This window comes from Rhinopithecus bieti, unplaced genomic scaffold (assembly GCF_001698545.2).
Source record: "Rhinopithecus bieti isolate Rb0 unplaced genomic scaffold, ASM169854v2 scaffold_2254, whole genome shotgun sequence".
In the NCBI taxonomy this organism is placed as follows: Eukaryota; Metazoa; Chordata; class Mammalia; order Primates; family Cercopithecidae; genus Rhinopithecus; species Rhinopithecus bieti.
The window spans coordinates 2909763-2929716 of NW_016803982.1; the positions used below are offsets into that span (position 1 = coordinate 2909763).

At 38.8% G+C, this 19954-nt stretch overlaps 1 protein-coding gene across 1 annotated transcript in view; it reads right to left on the bottom strand.

The window, feature by feature from the left end:
• PCCA (propionyl-CoA carboxylase subunit alpha) overlaps positions 1–19954 on the bottom strand; it is a 478959-nt gene that overhangs the window by 213887 nt on the left and 245118 nt on the right. The window contains exons 19-20 of the mRNA XM_017861220.1: positions 13282–13392; positions 3722–3824 (exon numbers count right to left, since the gene is read on the bottom strand). Coding sequence (XP_017716709.1) covers positions 3722–3824; positions 13282–13392 — 214 coding nt within the window. The remainder of the gene's footprint in view (positions 1–3721; positions 3825–13281; positions 13393–19954) is intronic.

Consider the following 19954-nt stretch of genomic DNA (forward strand, 5'->3'; position numbering starts at 1 on the left):
GTTTTTTTTAAGTTGCATTAAGATATAATTTACATGTATAACATCTATACATTTTACTTTTTATTTTATTACTTCGAGACAGGGTCTCACTCTGTTACCTGGGCTGGAGTGCAGTGGCGTGATCTCAGCTCACTGCAACCTATGCCTCCCAGGCTCAAGCAATTCTCTTGCCTCAGCCTCCCGAGTAGCTGGGACTACAGGCATGCACCACCACGCCTGGCTAATTTTTGTATTTTCAGTACAGACAGGGTTTCGCCATGTTGGCCAGGTTGGTCTCGAACTCCTGGTCTCATGCGATCAGCCCGCCTTGACCTCCCAAAGTTGGGACTACAGGCGTGAGCCACTGCACCTGGCCAATAACATCTATACATTTTAATTGTACAGTCTGATGAGATTGTAATACATTTATATCACTTCTCGGCCTTTTGGCTAAGATCAAGTGAGATTGTAATACATTTATATAGTTGTACATCCATCACCACAATCCAGTTTTAGAACAATAAAACTCATGTGCAGTCAATCTTGCTCCCATACCCAGACCACCACTGATCTTTCTTTTGTTCTTTATACTTTTGCCTTTCCTAGAAATTTCAAATAAACGAAGTCACACATGACGTAGTCTTCTTTATCTAGTTTCTGTCTCTTCACATGTTATTTCTGAGATTTACACACATAAGTGAATGTAGCTGTTTATTCTTTGTTACTGCTGAATAAGCTCGTGGTATGGATATGCCACTTTTTATTTATCCACTCATTACTTGATGCATATTATTCTAGTGGGTGTGCAGTGATATAAATATGTGATTTTGTTTCTCCACTAACTGATGATGCTGAGCATTTTATCATGAACTTACGTGCCATTCATTTATCTTCTCTGATAAAAAGTCTATGTCAAACCTATTGCCCGTTTTTTATTAGATTGTTTAGCTTATTTTTGTTTGTTTGTTTGAGACGGAGTCACGCTTTTGTTGCCCAGGGCTGGAGTGCAGTGGCACGTTCTTGGCTCACTGCAACCTCCACCTCCTGGGTTCAAGCAATTCTCCTCCCTCAGCCTCCCTAGTAGCTGGGATTACAGGCACCCGCCACCACGCCTGGCTAATTTTTGTACTTATAGTAGAGACGAGGTTTCGCCTAGCTCAGGTCTGTAATCCCAGCACTTTGGGAGGCCAAGGCTGGCAAACTGGATTACATGAGCCCAGGAGTTTGAGACTAGCCCATACAACATGGTAAAACCCCATCTCTACTAAAACTACAAAAAAACATTAGCCAGATGTGGTGGTGTATGCCTGTAGTCCCAACTACTCGGGAGGCTGAGGCAGGAGAATCGCTTGAACCCGGGAGATGAAGGCTGCAGTGAGCCGAGATTGCACCACTGCACTCCAGCCTGGGCAACACAGCAAGACTCTGTTTCAAAAAATAAAAACAAAAACTGTACAGGTAAGAAGTGTATATATGTGTGTTTGTACATTTTACCTTGAAAAATTAACAAATGGGGAAAGTGTGGAGTGGGTAGAGGTAAAGATGAAACAAGGAAGGTAGTTTTTTATGGTTGTTGAAGCTAGATAATGAGTGCATGGGTGATTAATATACTGCTGTTTATCTTGCACAAGTAATTCAAACCATATTCCCAGGATGACTCTATGCAAAGTATAAATGCTACATGTATGTATATAAAAATACATATATACACACACATATATACATATACATATACTTTGAAGGGATTCTACCAAAACATTAAAAGTAATTATTGAATAATTATGGGATTACAGGTAATTTTTATTCTCCATCTTTTTTTTATTTTTTTTTTTATTTTTTTTTTTGAGACGGAGTCTCGCTCTGTTGCCCGGGCTGGAGTGCAGTGGCCAGATCTCAGCTCACTGCAAGCTTCGCCTCCCGGGTTTACGCCATTCTCCAGCCTCAGCCTCCCGAGTAGCTGGGACTACAGACGCCCGCCACCTCGCCCAGCTAGTTTTTGTATTTTTTAGTAGAGACGGGGTTTCACCGTGTTAGCCAGGATGGTCTCGATCTCCTGACCTCGTGATCCGCCCGTCTCGGCCTCCCAAAGTGCTGGGATTACAGGCTTGAGCCACCGCGCCCGGCCTATTCTCCATCTTTTTAAGCCCTTTTCAGATTCTTCCACACAGTAAGGCAGCACTCTCTGAAAATAACTTGCATACATTTCTTAAAAATCAAACCAGTCATATTTAGCTACACTCAGAACTTCTGAAATAATCAAGGTCCAAATAACATCTGAAGGTAATTAGGATATGAATACTGCATTTATCAAAAGAATAATAAGAAATATGGCATTCAGGTTTTAAAACAAAAGCAACATTCTCTCCTACACACACATCCCTCCAGACAAACGCTGTCCAACAGAACTTGATGGAAATACACCTGCCATGGTGGAAAGGCTCTCTGAGTTGAGCAGTTGCTGCTAAGCACGTGTGGCTACGGAACAGCTGAAATGTAGCCACATTTCAGGTGACTTTGAAAAGGGTTCTTCCATTCACTTTAATCTTAATTGCCATACATGGCTAGTGCCTCCCATACTAGACAGCACAACTATAGGGAGAAAAAACAACCAAACAACAAGCACTGGGGTGTGCGGACACTGGGGGAGCAAGACCATTCAAATAAGACAACAAAATCCTGCTCGCGGGAAGTTGATATTGGGAAAGAAGTTTAATTTGGGAAAGAAGATATTAAACAGATGCACAAGCAGATTCATGGTTCTACTGACGATTTTCCTCCTCCGTCCAGTCATTCATTTACTGATATTCTATATCCCTTCATCTCTCCCTGGTAGCTACCAAATCATAACTTTTACAAAGATGCACCGTAAGCTTCCTATTCTTTCTAGGTAAAGAGAACAAGTGAAGAGTACCAACTACACTGAGATTTTTGGAATAAAACCGCATTAGCCACTAAGATACAGCCTAAATCCAATTTAGTTTCTCCTCTGCCTAATTCTTCAGGGGTAATTTCAGTTTCTGATTTGTGCTTTTCAAAGCTAGTTGGTCACCTTCCATCTTTTTTTTTACTTTTTTTTAATCTTTGTTCTTCCTCTTGTGAAAAGTAAAAGGAAAAGAAATTGAAGTAACAATTTATTAACAGCATGATTCCTTTAAAAGGATTGTTCCAGCAAGTAAACACACATTCATAATAAATAATCCTCTCTCTAGAAGCACCAATGACATTGAGGTTTTCTTTCTATTTATCCTGATATAAAGCATGTTCCCCTTTTACCTGGGTCACTAGGAAGCTAAAAGGCACACTTGCGCCTCACAAATGACTAACTCAACCTGGTGTTAATTCCTTCTTGTGTCTTCACTAGTTTCTGATATATATTTTTTTAACTGCCCACATTCATTTCTACTTTTAATATACTTCTCCAAACGTTTTTCAAGATAAATAAATAAAACAGAAATCATAAACACTAACTACTCGAATGGATTTCCCATCAGATTTCAGAATATCTTCTTAGGTTCAAATTAAAAGGGCCAAGATCCTTTTATCCTTTCTGAACTTAAAAAACTTGTTTAAACAAAATGTAAGCAATATCATATCTATACAGTGTGACTTTATTATACTTCTCCAAAGACCCATAAGATCTCTAGAACTGAGATCAGCCACATCTTTTACTAGTTATTTCCTATGTAGATTGGATTATCAATATTGTTCTGCTCATTTATTCTGTTTTAAATGATTACCATACCTTGAATTTTCTTGAAAATGTTGTGCTCTTAACTGGAAAGCCACAAACAATGACGATGCTATTGCCAATAACTGGTTCTTCTCGCTCTTGGTTAGCATGTGTCCTGAGGGAAATCAATCAACCAATCAATCAGTCAATCATATATGTTAACATCTGTGCTTCTCTCCTATAGAATTACTAGTCATTCAAACAAGTATTTTATAGGGCATCTATTATGCAGCTAGGATTGTACTAGGCACTGGGGTGTGCAGACGTTGAGGGAGCAAGACCATTCAAATAAGACAACAAAATCCTGCCCACGGGAAGTTTATATTGGAAAAGAAGTTTAATTTGGGAAAGAAGATATTAAACAGATGCACAGAACAAAAACAATTTTAAAAAAAAATCCACACAGAGCTCTCCAGGAAAAGCATAAGCTCCTCACATCTGCTTCTCTCTGTACCTTCCCAGCCCAGCTTCCCCGCTGAGGAAAGTGAGGATAGCGTGCAAGACACCCCAGTCCCTGGAGAAAAGGAGAGCGGCTGGTCAAGGACACAGACAAGGCAATGCTTTCTAGTGCGAAGATCCAAAGAATATCACACCGTGATTCTTCTGCCTCTCTGCATGAATCCCAATCAAACAACCAATCTCTCTCCTCCTCTCACTCATACTATCTTCCTACCACTACACAGCTGAACCTGGAACAGTCGGCAGGCCGCGAAGGCCTGGGGTGAGTGACTGATTGAAGAATTTGCATAATTCTTCAAGAAGGTTGTGAGTCAAGGTAGGATTCTAATACTCCACGGTCTACAGGTTAAAACGTCCCTTGACAGCTCTGTAACCTCATCACAAATCTAAAACTATTTACCACAGTACTACATACAGATAGTAGAGTATTAAATAGGACAGTATGAGCAACTTGAATGCTGGCTCGTCAGCCATAAGGTGCTACTTTTACAGTCAACCCTCCATGGATTCAAACAACTGCAGGTTGAATATATTTGAGGGAAAAAAAATGTATTGTTGTCTGTATTGAACATGTACAGGCTTTTTTTTCTTGTCATTTTTCCCAAAGCAATGCAGTATAACGATGATTTATGTAGCATTTACATTGTATAAGCATTATACGTAATCTAGAGATGATTTAAAGTACAGGGAGGACATGTGTAGGTTATATGTAAATACAACACCAGGGACTTGAGCTTCTGTGGATTTCTGTATCTGAAAGGGTCCTAGAACCAATCACCCACAGATACCAAGAAACAAATGTATGATTCGAAAAAAAGAAAAAAAAAACTAGTTGCCTAAACTTATTTGGAAGAAATGAAGTAATTTAAACATTATGTCTAAAAATCACTCAAAATACAAGTAAGACTAAAAACATTGAAAATTAAGATACAAATGCGTTCAATATCTACAGCACAATTTTCCACAGGGAAGTAATCTATCTGCTCCCTGAAGGGCAAGGAGAGCACAGGTAAGCCACCCTCTTTGAGACAAACCTAGACATTACATAAAACATAATACAAATACGGGATTTACCAACTGGTTCTGGGAATTCAATACTAGATCCTCACGACGGCCTAATAAACCATACTCTTATGGGCATTGGAAAGTTCCTCATTTTACCCAGACACCTAAGCAGTGATGAAAACATTCCATATGATTACATAATTATTCTATATGAGAAGTATTACAAAAATTTGGTCTCAGTCTTGTCAAAACACATAGTTGAGAAGAACAGTTCTCATAGCGTGACCTGCCAACAACTGGGAGTCCCCAGGAGTCCTTCCAAGGTCAAACGATTTTCATACAACTACTAAAATGTATTTGCTTTTTTAACTCTAGTTTTCTCAAGAGTATACCGCAGAGGTTCCCAGATCCAAGGGACACACATTGTGTGATGTGATGACATCACTGCTCTCATGTCAACACGGAATGGATTTATTACTATGACTTCCAGAACAAATGAGTAGATATTTTCAAGCTCCTCAGTTTTAATTTATAATGTGGTAAATATCAATACATATAATCACAAAAGCTCTCTGGAGTGTAAAAAGAACCAGTGCTTCTCAAACTTCACCAAACATCAGAATCACCTGGATTAAAGGTGCTGTGTGTGCTTCACCAGCGGACTGACTGGTAAAAGGTATGAGGGCAAGGGGTAATAATCTGCATTTCTAACAAGCTCCAGGGTGATGCTGATGCTACCAGTCAGCAGATCTCACTTTGAATACAACTGTTCTGGACTGATATTGATCGAACTGTGTAAAGAAACTGTTTAGTAGTTCATGAAGCCAGCTTAATGTGTCATGTACAGCAAGACAAATTATCAGAGCACTTTAAACACGGTATTTTACATGACAATGTTGTGTGTGTTTATATGCGTGTATACTATGGCAGGATGTAAAATGTATTTCTCATGGTGGTTCACAATCAAAGTCCTTTAGAAGTCAGTTCTTTAGACACATATGCACAGTATATACCATCAGCAAGGGAAGAGGCAGTGCATTAGGGGAACCCATTCACTGCAAGATGCTCAATCAGTATTTCCTCTGGTCTAACCAACTATTAGTGCCCAGATTCAGGCAATATCAAGAGCGGTCCCCCAAATAAAATGGACCATCATTCATCACATCTCCCGGGCAAACTGATATGATGCACATCAACTTCAAGCATTTTATTGCTATTCCACTTCAAAACAGAGACTCAGTTCCAACAGGCTCTGTATAAGAAGTCTGATCATAACTGACCTATTCTTATAACGATTCTAGCATAATGCTACTCCTGATCATAGGCCAGAGTGGCCTCGATCTCTGCAAGGTCCCCTGCAGCCTGATACTAAGTAAGGCATGTCTTCCCTGGCTCTGACCTTGAGCTCCCTTTGAATGGTCTCCACTGTTTGCCCTCTGGGGGTGGTGGACCAGTTTGGTGTTGAGTCAGACACACCGACACTGCATTCTGGGCTAGTAAGCTAAGGCGAATGTACCTCATTCCCTTTTCTGAGTAGCTTCTAATCTGTAAACCCTGCCTGGCTGCCACGAGGGGAGCTGGGAATGCATGCTGCCTGCTAACCTGCTGGAATGTTAAGTCCCATGAGGGCAGCTCCTTTTTCTGTTTACTGAAGAATCCTACGCACCTGCAACTTGGGGGCACAGTATGTATTTAAAAAGCTCTCCAATTCTTCCTACCCCTTTCAGCGAGTGTGAACATAAACCAAGACTGCTGTAATCCGACACTTGGTTTCCCCTCTCCCCCAAACCTGATGGAGAAGACTGAGAGGATGCTGCTGGGTACGTGTGGAATACAGGTGTTGAGGAGGCAGAAGGACTGAGAGCTCCAGCCTCACATGCGGGACACATGCAGCCTCAAGCACTCTTCAGAGGAGCAAGTCACTTGTACTTGTTACAGGTCTAGATGGAGTTCTAAGGCTTTCTTAAACTCAGCCTTGGAACGTTCACAGCATTCAAGCTTAGAGCCTCTACTGCGCTGTCAGCGAGGCTGGGCACAATGGGCTCTTCAGTGAAGACATGTCTGGAAAAAGCTGCAGCTCTTGGTTTTAAAAGCCTTAGGCTTTTTGACAAGTTTACTTCTGTATTCCCAGAGCCTAGAGCACAACCTTTGATCCAACAGGCTCTATAAGTATTTGTGATTAAAAGGAGAAAAACTTCCTCCTCACAACTATTACCTTCTTAAACTTCTGGGGAGGTAATTTCAAGTACAAGTCCCAACCCCTATATGTTTATTATCTCCTCTCCTTGTTCATTAAGCCACGAATTACTGGAGTTCAAAACCATGTAGCAGCACCCACAAGCTTTGTGACATGCCACTATGACCCTGATGCTACTGGCCACCCTCATTGGCATGATGCAGTTTTCAAGAAGCCTGACCTGCGTATTTCCCAAGTGGTTTTAGGTCTACCATTTATTTTAACAGCTATGCATTGGTTCCCACTAAATGTAGTGTTTTCTGGTTTTTCTGTGTGTTTGTTTTTGTTTTTTGAGACAGTTTTGCTCTTGTTGCCCAGGCTGGGGTGCAGTGGCACGATCTCGGCTCACCACAACCTTTACCTCCTGGGTTCAAGCGATTCTCCTGCCTCAACCTCCCGAATAGCTGGGATTACATGCACATGCCACTACGCCCGGCTGATTTTGTATTTTTAGTAGAGACGGGGTTTCTCCAGGTTAGTCAGTCTGGCCTCGAATTCCCGACCTCAGGTGATCCACCCCACTCGGCCTCCCAAAGTGCTGGGATTACAGGCATGAGCCACCGCGCCCGGCCATAGTGTTGTATTACATAATGCGGATAGAGGTCCTGATTCTCAGCCAGGCCCGTTCTCTCTTTGTGGGCTATGGCTTTGTTGACCATTGGCAGCTTTGTCTGTAGGGTAATGTGGCTGGACTATTTTATTGGGGAATCTTTAAGTAATATCACTGGGGTGAGATTTTTCAAGGATCTTCTACTCTCATGTCTGTGTGTACCTGTGTGTCTGCCAGTATCCTGGGAACCAACTGAGGAATGAAGGCTGGGGCAGGGAGTGTCACATTTAGTATGTCCCTGTTCCCTCAATTCTTTGTCCCCCTGTGCCTGGTGCCCCCTGGTTTTTATCCTCTGCAGAAAAGAATCTGAAAGCTTTAACCAGGATGAGGGAGAGAGAGTCGCCTTACTCTGAAGAGTGAAGGAAGTGATATGGAGAAAATTTTACAGAGATTTTAGGCCAGTAGTGCTCCTTTAGGAATTTCCCACGGTACCTGGAGCTAATAATTATTGAGACTTCTGAAGGGTTCTGCAGTGATAATGAGCTACTTCTCAGTTTCTCCATTGTCAGCTGAGGATTAAACTTTCTTAGGTTACTAAGCCAGTTAAGAATCATCTTTCAGCTTTTCATTTTACCAAATGCTATTTCCTTTCTTTTTCCTAGTGGGCTTGTGTCTTTAAAAAACTCAAGTCAGTGGATTTGGGGATAGGGCAAAAAAAAAGTGTATATTTTTAAGCTATCATCTTACCTCAAAACTGGTTAAAGTATTTTCTTTAGCAATTTCCTCAAAAGGAATATATATGGTAAAATAGTTCTGAATCCTTATTTAACTGAAAACAACTTTGTTTATATTGATGACGATATCTTAGCTGGGTATAGTACTCTTGAGTCAAATTCCTTCCTATGTAGCAGACACTATTCTAAGATTTCTAACTTCCAGTTTATAGAGTACGAACATAATCTCACTGTACATTCCTCGCATCTTCTTTCTTTTCTGCTAGAAGCTTTAAAAAAGTATTTGTTTTTTATATGCCTAGTGGAGTTACTTTTTAAATTAATCCTGTCTGAATCTCAGTGGCTCTTTCCAAGAGTACCTAACACTTTCTTAAGAACAGTGAGAAAACATTCTCTATTATTTCTTTAAATATATCCTTCATTCCCATTTTTCTTTTCATGGAACTCCTAGTATGCATTTATGTGTAAAATCTTTTGGATCTTCCCTCCATATCTCTTATCATTTTCTATGATTTCATTCTCTTTACCTTTTTGCTACATATTTTGAGATACTTCTATTTATTCCTTTGAGTCACTAATTTGGATCTTAGTAGTGACCATCCTACCTTTCACACTGACTGCTGAATTGTTTTATTTAGAAAAATCACAGATTTTTAGTTCATTATGTCTTTCTCCTCTAATTCAGTATTTTTAAGTGTTCTTCTTGTTTTTCAGTAAGCACAGTCATCTGCCTCCTACAACAGCAGCTCTAAAACTGAGCACCACCTGTCCTTAGTGAGTCTTCTAGGTCTTCCTCCCTAGATGAGTAATCCTTTTCCTTTTTACACCAGGGACTCTGCTCAATATGCAGGCCAAAGAGTCAGGCAGTGGTTTGCTGGTAAATGCTTAACAAACAACTGAGGTGTGTGGGAAGGAGAAAAGCCACAGGGTACAACCAATTTCCTTATAGTAAATACTTTCTTCATGGCTGATTTCAAACCACCAACTTCAAAGGGGATTGGCTTATGAAGATGTGCACACGTGGCTCCCACAAGTGCAGCCCAGCTCCCATAGAGAGAGTCCGTGGAGAGGTATTCCAATAGTCTAAATGCTACCTCATCCTTAAAGTCATTCTTGATTCCCTCAAATGGAACTGGGTTTTGGGTGGTTTTTGTTTTGTTTTGTTTTCGTTTTTTGTTTTGTTTTGTTTTGCTATTCTATCAAGATACTTTGCTTACATCTTTACCAGGCACTTACCTTATCCTGTCCTCTACTACACTTGGTACTTTACATGACTATTTCTCTCATGATGTCAGCTCATTAAGAGCAGGTAAAATATACCCATCTTTGATTTTCTTCTACAGCCTACACCAATTATTTGTTGAATTAATGATTGAATTCAGTCCAAATATCATAGTAGTATTCTTAAAAGTGTAGACATACTTGACTAAATTCAACGGAAAAAACAGAAGTATAATTAATTATATACTTTCTGTGTTGAATGAAATTTTTACCAGAAGATCTGTAACTTCTTAAAAGAAAGAGATAAATCTGACAATTTCTTTTGATGAGGCCTGAGGTTGAAGTATAGGAAAGTATCAGAGAAAAAAGCCCAAAATGTTCATTATAGGCCAAATGAAATTATAGTTCTTAAAATATCTTCTTCCTCATATTCCATTTATTTTCAGAATCAAGAGAAACAGCTTTTCAACATTCACATCTAAAGAAATGACAAGAATAATTTCCCATGTATCTTATTTTTTTATTTTAGAAGCAATCGTTTCAAAGTTTAACTCTAAGAATCTCTAGTAAAACTTAGTTTACATCCACACAAATGTGGGATAATAAACATATACAATAGAAAATGTTAATGCACTCATAAAAATAGGTGCTTGCCTATGAATAGTGCCTAGGACAGCTGGACAGATGGGAAGCAGATGGGGAACCCCAAAGGAGCAAAATGACCTGGCCCCAAACATATGGAGAGGATCCTGGATTAACTGTAGTTACCACTTCCCGCGGTCTCTAGGGCACATATATCAAACAGTCAAAGATGATACAGTTTAATATATCTAAGACCTGATCTGGGGGAAAAATGGAGAATGAGAAATACAGCAATCTGAAGAAGAATGAGAGACAGTAACCATTCAAAGAACAAATGACATGAAAATAACGAGAAAATAAAATAAGAGGGAGACATTAAGAATGGCAAATATAGGAGTGTGTTTCTAAAATATTTAGAGGCAATATAACAACAAGTAGCAAACCCTGATTGAAAACATCTGTGATTTATGAATTTGAATCTCAGTATAACTCAACGACTACTCAAGCAGGAGTTGAATAAGCCTAGGTTCAATTCCTGGCATTATTATCTTATTGGTCATTTAGCTTTACGGATATCTCAGAGCTCTAGTTTCCTCACATGTAAAATGAAGGCTGCAACTAAATAATTGCTAAAAGCAACGTATGACAATTTTTTAAATTGTGTTCCTATCTGGTCTAAGCATAAAAAACAAAATTATGGTGTCCAAGCTGTCAATTCCTTACCAAAAAAGAAATGTAATAGATTATATGCATCACAGAAAACTGCAATATTTAGGTTTAAGTACATTTCTGAGTTTGAAGGGGATCCCTTGTCTAGAGGATTTGGGATATTCTCTATTGTTGCTAAAAGTCCAGCACATAGTAACCAACTCTGACTAGAAAATGTAAATGCCCCATTTTCTTCTTCTGTGGGATACTTTGCCATACACACATATATAGAGACTTATATATAAATGTGTATATGTGTATCTATATAAATACCCATACACGCATACGTTTGTTCTAAAGGTTCTCTGTAGTTTTTCCCTGCTTTCTCCTTCTGCCCACTGTTTCCTGTCTTATCACTATCACTGAATTAGCCAGGCAGACATGAAAACATGGAAGTCCTAAGTCCACTTCAAAACATCTACAACTTTTAATTAAAATTTTAGGAAGGGCAAGAAACTAAATGTTAGTATCAAAATAGAAAGAATTGGTTATCTGGATACATGTATAAATGATTTAAAACATCCAAAGTAGCAGCCGGGTACAGTGGCTCATGCCTGTAATCCCAGCACTTTGGGAGGCCAAGTCAGGCAGATCACAAGGTCAGGAGATCCAGTTCAAGCCTAGCCAACATGGTGAAACCCTGTCTCTACTAAAAATACAAAAATTAGCCAGGTGTGGTGACATGCACCTGTAATCCCAACTACTCAGGAAGCTACAGCAGGAGAATCGCTTGAAACCAGAAGGCGGAGTTGCAGTAAGCCAAGATTGTGCCACTGCACTCCAGCCTGGGCAAAAGAGCAAAACTTCGTCTCAAAAAAAAAATCCAAAGTAATCCTTTCTCATCGATACTATGGGTAAGATTTCTTTTTTTCATTAATTCAACAAATACTTAGTATCTATTACGTTTTGTGCTAGGGATAAAATGAAAAGCAATAACCTAAGGGGTTCTTAGCCTCATTAAACCAACAAATACTAAAAGAATAATCACAAAAGTATAAAACTACTATCCTGGTTGTATTTTATTTTGTATTTTAAAATTCAGAAGTTTAGGAAAACAACCTAATAAATCATTAGTTTTGTTTTAAGATCCCAAATCAGAGCCATTCTTCATTTGCCTTAATACTAGTGATAAAACTCTATAACACTACTGTTTTAAAAGAATATTGAAATCAGTTATCTCTGTTGAGTCTTACGAAAACTCTGTATTGTAAATTCTGAGTGGAAAACTGCTTTATAAATGCATTCAACAACTCAACGACATCAACTTGACCTGAATCTATATATAGCTCCTAACATGAATGTGAGTCATTTTACAATAAAACACTTTAATGGATATAAAGAACACTTGAAATATGGGACAGACTATCTAACCTTCATACATCACTAGCTCATTAAAAATGTATGTAGAGGCTTTCACCTGAATAACATTTCTATTAAGTCTCATCTAAATCTTGTTTCTATATATCTTATGTTAACTATATTTTGAATGCTCACTAAAGGGTTTTCTCTATCTCTCACTTGATGAGCAATTTTTCTACTACCTGGAAACGCTCGCTGAGAACTTTGGAGTGTTAATTTCACATTCCACTCATTACTTTATTCAAAATTTCATTTTTCAGAATAAAATCATCATCTTCCTAGCTTTTCATTAACAGGACTAGAATCTGGTTTTTGGAAATATTCTGTGCTATTTTCATAAACATATCTTTTAACAATCACTTTAGAAGAGTTCCTTATATACTCACCTCAGGAGAAAATACAAATCTGATTTGATTTTCAGAAACCAAAAAGGTAGGCTAATCATCTATCTACATGTTTTGCTTCAAAACACTGGACTCATAGAACATTCCATATGGTTGAATTCTGCCCTCCACAAGACTGCAGATTATCACACTCATGAGTCACCCATAAATACTCAAAATTACGAATGTAAACAGTCTTGCATGTTCTAAAAATGCTAATTAAGTATAATATAAGCCAAAAGGCCTTAATTTCAAAATGCAATGAAATTATGTATTACAATAAAGTATAAAAATAACAGCTTTAAAACACTAAAATATTTTTACTGCATACAAACCTTTGAAGCCATCAGGATACACGTCAGAGAGAAATTTAGTGCTGATGTCTCCTTTTACAAAGCGTGAGTTGATTATCACCTCTCGAAGTAACGCAATATTATGTGTAACACCTAAAAGTAAAATGACATCAAATTGAAGAACAATGAATCAGTGAAAAATGGAATTCTGATAATGTGGAGAAATTTATCATCATTGTTCTATGACCTAGCAGAAACCATTCAAGATTACTTATTTCCTTGACTTCTATTAACAACAAAAAATATCTGAACTTGTGGTATCAATAAAACAGTAAATGTAAACTTAAGAAGCTTGGTATTGACAAGTCAAGTCAACAGGCTATATTAGGGTGGTGCAAAAGTAATTGTGGTTTGGGGCCATGAATTTTAAATCATCAAAACCAGGCTGAAACACATTTTTATCAATCAAAATAGGAACCATTACATCAGCTCCTTTTTCTCAATAAGAAATAAGTTTGTTTATTCCTGTAGCGTAAAAATCCATGCTTTGGGATTTGGCGGACTCTTGGAGAGCATTTTTTGCATCCTGCTGGTTGTGGAAGCATTTTCCCTGCAAAAAGTTATTGAGATGCTTGAAGTCATGGTCAGTTGGTAAGAGGTCAGGTGAATATGCCGGATGAGGCAAAACTTCATGCCCAACTCGTTCAAATTTTAAGCATTGGTTGTGGAACGTGCAGTTGGGTGCTGTCATGGAGAAAACATGGGCCCTTTCCATTGACCAACACCAGCTGCAGGCATTGCAGTTTTGGGTGTATCTCATAGATTTGCTGAGCATACTTCTCAGATGTAATGGTTTCACCAGGATTCAGAAAGCTGTAGTGGATCAGACCAACAACAGACCACCAAACAGTGACCATGACCTTCTTTTGGTGCAAGTTTGACTTTGGGAAGTGGTTTGGAGCTTCCTCTTGGTCCAGTCATTGAGCTGATGATCACTGGCTGTCATATAAAATCCACTTTTCCTCACACGTCACAATCCAAAAAATGGTTCATTGCTGTGTAGAATAGGAAAAGACTACACCTCAAAATGACGATTTTTTAAATTTTCAGTCAGCTCATGAGGCACCCACTTGTGGAGCTTTTTCATCTTTCCAATTTGCTTCAAATGCCAAATGACCATAGAATGGTTGACACTAAGTTCTTCAGCAACTTCTCATGTAGTTATAAAAGGATCAGCTTCGACCACTGCTCTCAATTGGTTGCTATCAACTTCCGAAGGCTGGCCACTACGCTCCTCATCTTCAAGGTTCTCATCTCCTTCGCAGAACTTCTTGAACCATCACTGCACTGTATGTTCATCAGCAGTTCCTGGGCCAAATGCGTTGCTGACGTGCAAAGTTGTCTCTGCTCTTTACGTCCCATTTTGAACTCAAATAAGAAAACTGCTCAGATTTGCTTTTTGTCTAACATCATTTCCATACTCTAAATATAAAATAAACAGCAAGTAATAAGTCATTAGCAAAAAAAAAAACAAAGCAAGAAATGTACATTAAAATGATGTATAACATAACCACATCTATTCAAGAATGTATTTCAATATCAAACAGCAAATTTCAGCAATGCAAAAACAGCAATTATGTTTGCACCAACCTAATAAATGTCGTTTCAATAAATGGTACTAGAACAACCAGCTAACCATTTGGACCAAAAAAAAAAAAAAAAAAAAAGCCAGGCACGGTAGCTCACAATTGTAATCCCAGCACTTTGGGAGGCCGAGGCAGGCAGATCATGAGGTAAGGAGTTCAAGACCAGCCTGGCCAACACAGTGAAACCCCATCTCTACTAAAACCACAAAAATTAGCTGGGTGTGGTAGCAGGTGCCTGTAATCCCAGCTACTTGGGAGGCTGAGGCAGGAGAATCACTTGAACCCTGGAGGTGGAAGTTGCAGTGAGTCAAGATCGCACCACTGCACTCCAGCCTCAGTGAAAGAGCTAGACACCATCTCAAAAAAAAAAAAAAAAAAAAAAAAAAAAATTAACCTCAACCCTAACACCTAACAACACAGACAAAAAATTAACTCCAAATGAATCACAAACCTAAAACTATTTTAATAACTATAATAGAAAATATGGAGGAAAATCTGTTACCTTAAGGTGGGCAGCAGATTCTTAGTATACAAAACCATGAACTATAAAAATATTGACAAACTGTACATCATCAAACTTAAAGTCTGCTCCCCAAAAGAGGCAATTAAGAAAATAAAATGGCAAACTATAGCCTGAGAGAAAATATTCACATTAAATATATTATTATTACTATATATAAATATTTTTCCAGACAGGGTCTCACTCTATCGCCTAGGTCAGAGTGCAGTAGTGCAATCTTGGCTCACTGAAGCTTCAACCTCCCAGGCTCAGGGATCCTCCTGTCTCAGTCTCCCAACTAGCTGGGACCACAGGTGTATGCCACCACGCCCAGCTAATTTGTTTTGTTTTGTTTTGTTTTGTTTGAGATGGAGTCTCGCTCTGTTGCCAGGCTAGAGTGCAATGGCACAATCTCCACTCGCTGCAACCTCTGCCTCCCGGGTTCAAGCGATTCTCCTGCCTCAGCCTCCTGAGTAGCTGGGATTACAGGAACACGCCACTACACCCAGCTAATTTTTGTATTTTTACTAGAGACGGGTTTTCACCATGTTGGCCAGGTTGGTCTCTATCTCCTGACCTCGTGATCTGCCTGCCTTGGCCTCCTGAAGTGCTAGGATTACAGGCATGAGCCACGGCACCCGGCCGCCCAGCTAATTTTTATATTTTTTTGTAGAGACACATTTTTGCTATGTTGCCCAGGCTGGTCTCGAACTCCTGGGCTCAAGTGATCCACCCACCTTGGCCTCCCAAAGTACTAGGATTACAGGCATAAGCCACCAATTCTGGCCCACAGGACATATATTGAACAAGGGAGTTGTATCTACAAATATATAAAGAATACTTACAACACAATTATAAGACAAAAAACAAACCAAGTAAAAAAAAAAAAAACAGTCAACATGTCCACTAAGCATAGGAAAAATTGTTCAACATCATTATTGTTAAAGAAATACAACGAGCTGCCACCAATATACCAATTTACATGGCCAAAGTGAAAAGACCAGACAACAGCAAGTGCCAGTCAGGATATGGAACAAGGAGAATTGTCACACTGTGGTGGCAACATAAAATGATACACATACTTTGGAACAGTTTGGTAGTTTCTGGAAAAGTTAAACATATACTCACTGATTCAGACAACTCACTCCTGTGTATTAAGTCAAGTTAAATAAAAACATATGTCTATACAAAGACTTACATACAAAGTTTAATAGCAGCTTTATTTACTATAATCAAAACCTAGAAGCAATTAAATCTCCATCAACAGGCAAATGAATTAACAAAAGTGGGTTTGTCCATACAATGGAATTCTATTCCACATATACACAAAAAGAGTCAATAACATATGAAATAACAAGGATGAATCTAAAAATAATTATGCTGAGTTTAAAAAGCAAGACCAAAAATAATGCATAAAATGTATAATTCCATTAATACAAAATTTTAGGACATGCAAATGAGCCTACAGCGACAGAAAGCAGATCATGCGATTACACTGGGAAAGGGGTAGAGGGAGGGTAAATGGCAAAGACCATAAGGAAGCTCCTGGAGGTGAAAGAAGCGTTCAACACCATGGCTGTAGTAACGGTTTCACAGGTGGATACGTATGTCAAAACTCATAAAATTGAATACTTTGAATATTAGAAATTTGTTATGTCAAGTATGCCTCAATAAGTCATTTTTTAAAAGATGTATGTAATCTAGTAGAAAAAAATTGAGCCTAGTACACAATGACAATTTCAAAGTACAGGTGATGACTGAATAACATGAGGGTTAGGGGTGCAGACCTCCTGCACATACAAAAATCCACATGTAACTTTTGATGCCCCCAAAAAAGTAAACACTAATAACATACTGTTGACTGAAACCCATGCTGAAAATAGTCAATTACACGTTTCGTACATTATATATATTAAATACTGTAGTCTTGCAATAAAGCAAATGTTATGAAGCAAATCATAAGAGAAAATATATTTACTATTCATCAAGTGGAAGTGGATCATCGTAATAGTCTTCCTCCTCCTCTTCACCTTGAGTAGACTGAGGAGAAGGAGGAAGAGGAGAGGCTGGTCTTGCTGTCTCAGGGGTTGGAGGAGGTGGAAGGGGAGGTAGGAGAGGCGGCACACTCGGCATAACTTTATGAAAATACTTTGTAATTTTTCTCTGCTTTTGCTTTTTCATTTGTCTAAAAATGTTTCTATATGAGTTCAATCCTTCTTTCACTGTTTGTGTTAGTTTTACTGCCAGTATCACAGAAGGGTCCATGTCATAAAATAAGTCAACAGCAGTCTTTAATAATCAGAATCCTTCTGCCACACTCTGATGTGATCCTGTTTTCTGGCATTGATTCTTCTATGTCTTCTTCCTCATCCTCTGGCACTGATTCGGAAGCATTTATCTGCATCAAGTCATTTTCTGTTAATTCCTTGGGTGTAGTGTCTATTCACTCTTGGATTCGTCTACGATCCGCACCTTAAAACCCTTCACCACCCCACCCCCCACTCCACCTTTCATGTCAAATCCACAAGCTCTTTCATGATTTCCTTGGTTGCCTCTTTCATAAATCCTGTGAAGTCATGCACAACATCCAGACAAAGTTTTCTCCAGCAAAAATTTTGGGCTTGATGGCTTTCACAGCTTTTTATATGACAACAATGCATCTTCAGTGGTGTAATCTTTCCAGACTTTTTCTCTTCCACAGTGTCAATGATCCTTTTCATATAGCACTGTGGATAATGAGCCTGAAAGGTCCTTACAATACCCTGAGCTAGAGGCTGAATTAGACTTGTTGGGTTTGGGGAGAAGCAGGCCACTTCGACGCCTTCGATGTTAAACATGTGTTCTGGGTGGCTGGGGCACTGTCCATGTCAAAAGAACTTTAGAAGACAGTCTCTTACTGGCAAGGCACTTCTGGACTTTAGGGACAAAGCATTAATGGAATCAATCCATAAAAAGGGTTCTCATGGTCCAGGCCTTCTTGTTGTACAACCAGAAGACTGGCAGCTGGTGTGCATCATTTTCCTTCAAGGCTAGATGAGCAGCTTCATAGATAAGTGCAGATCATAAACCTGACTGCCTTTGCACAGAACAGACAGAGTTAGCCTATTCCTCACTGTCTTAACTCCTCATGCTTGCTTCTTTTCCTTACTAAGAAATGTTCCCTGTGGCTTTTCTTCCCCCCAGAATAAGGCACTTGCGTCTGCATTAAAAACCTGTTCAGCAGATATCCTTTCTCTTCAATGATTTTCTTAACGGTGTCTTGGAACTCATCTGCTGCCTCTTGGTTGGCAGAAGCAGCTTCCCCTTCACATTTTGTATTCACATTTTAAAGCCAAATCTCTTCCTAAAATTATCAAACCCTTCTTGGTTGGCAATACATTATCCAGCTTCATATCCCTCCACCTTCCTTTTGCTTCAAGTTGCCATATAACAACTTCACTCTTCCCATAGACAGTCACATTCAAGCCTATGGGAATGCCTTTCTTATAGCAATCCTCCATGCACATAAAAGCTGCATCTTCAATATGAAATGAAAGGTGTTTCACAAAAAGTGCAAGATTTTCACACCTGCTGGTGTAGATGCAGCAAGTGCTTCATGAATTTCATTTTATTTTCTTTTACAATGGTCCTTACATGGGAGTCATTTATCTTGAAATGACAGGAAACTACATCTGGAGACCTCAAGCTACCAAACATTATCAAGTTATTCAACTTTTTCTTGTAATGTCTTGACTTTTCTCTGCTTCTTGGGAGGACCTCCAGCATTACTAGTAGCACTTTGTATGGATTCCATGGTGTTATTCAAGGTTTATGGTTTGCACTAAACATGATGAAAAATACGCCAGAACCATAAGCGATGACTTTTCACTGCCATATGCAATTTACTGGAGAGAGAACTGATCATACGGCGGTGATCAGCATCGCACGGTGTTTTAAGCAGATACTCGCAACACTTGAGCTCACTCCAATAGCAACAGTAGGTGGCTCTGAAACTATACAGTAGTACAGTATGTATTACAGTGAAGCTTAATGTGGTTATGATTTCATGCTGTGTCTTTACTGTTTATGTACATTTCTCTCTGCTTTGAATGGCACCATGTATGGTCTCTGTGTCAGTTTTGATAAATGTTAACTTTTATAATAGATTTCTGTATATTTTATAATAGCAAATGATGAAACAGACTAGTATCTCTCTATATTTTATGTATTCATGACATTTCTTTTTCTTTCTTTGGTATTTCTAGGCTATATGGTTTGTCTGAAAGCTTTTTCAAATGGTCACAAATCTTCAAATAATTTTAGAATATATTTATTGAAAAAAAAATCCAGGATAAATGGACTTGCATAGTTCAAACCAGTGTTGTTCAAGGGTCAACTGTAAAATCAAAATAGGTAACTGCCACAAGAGGATACTAATAGTGTTGGGAGAGTTCTAGGATGCAGGAAGGCTTTATGAAGAATGAAGTATCTAATCTTGGTCATCCAGATTACAAAGATGTTACACAGGAATGAAAAGAAATGGGAGGAAGCATGTCACATTCAGGGAAGGCAGGAATTACATCAGGCTTCC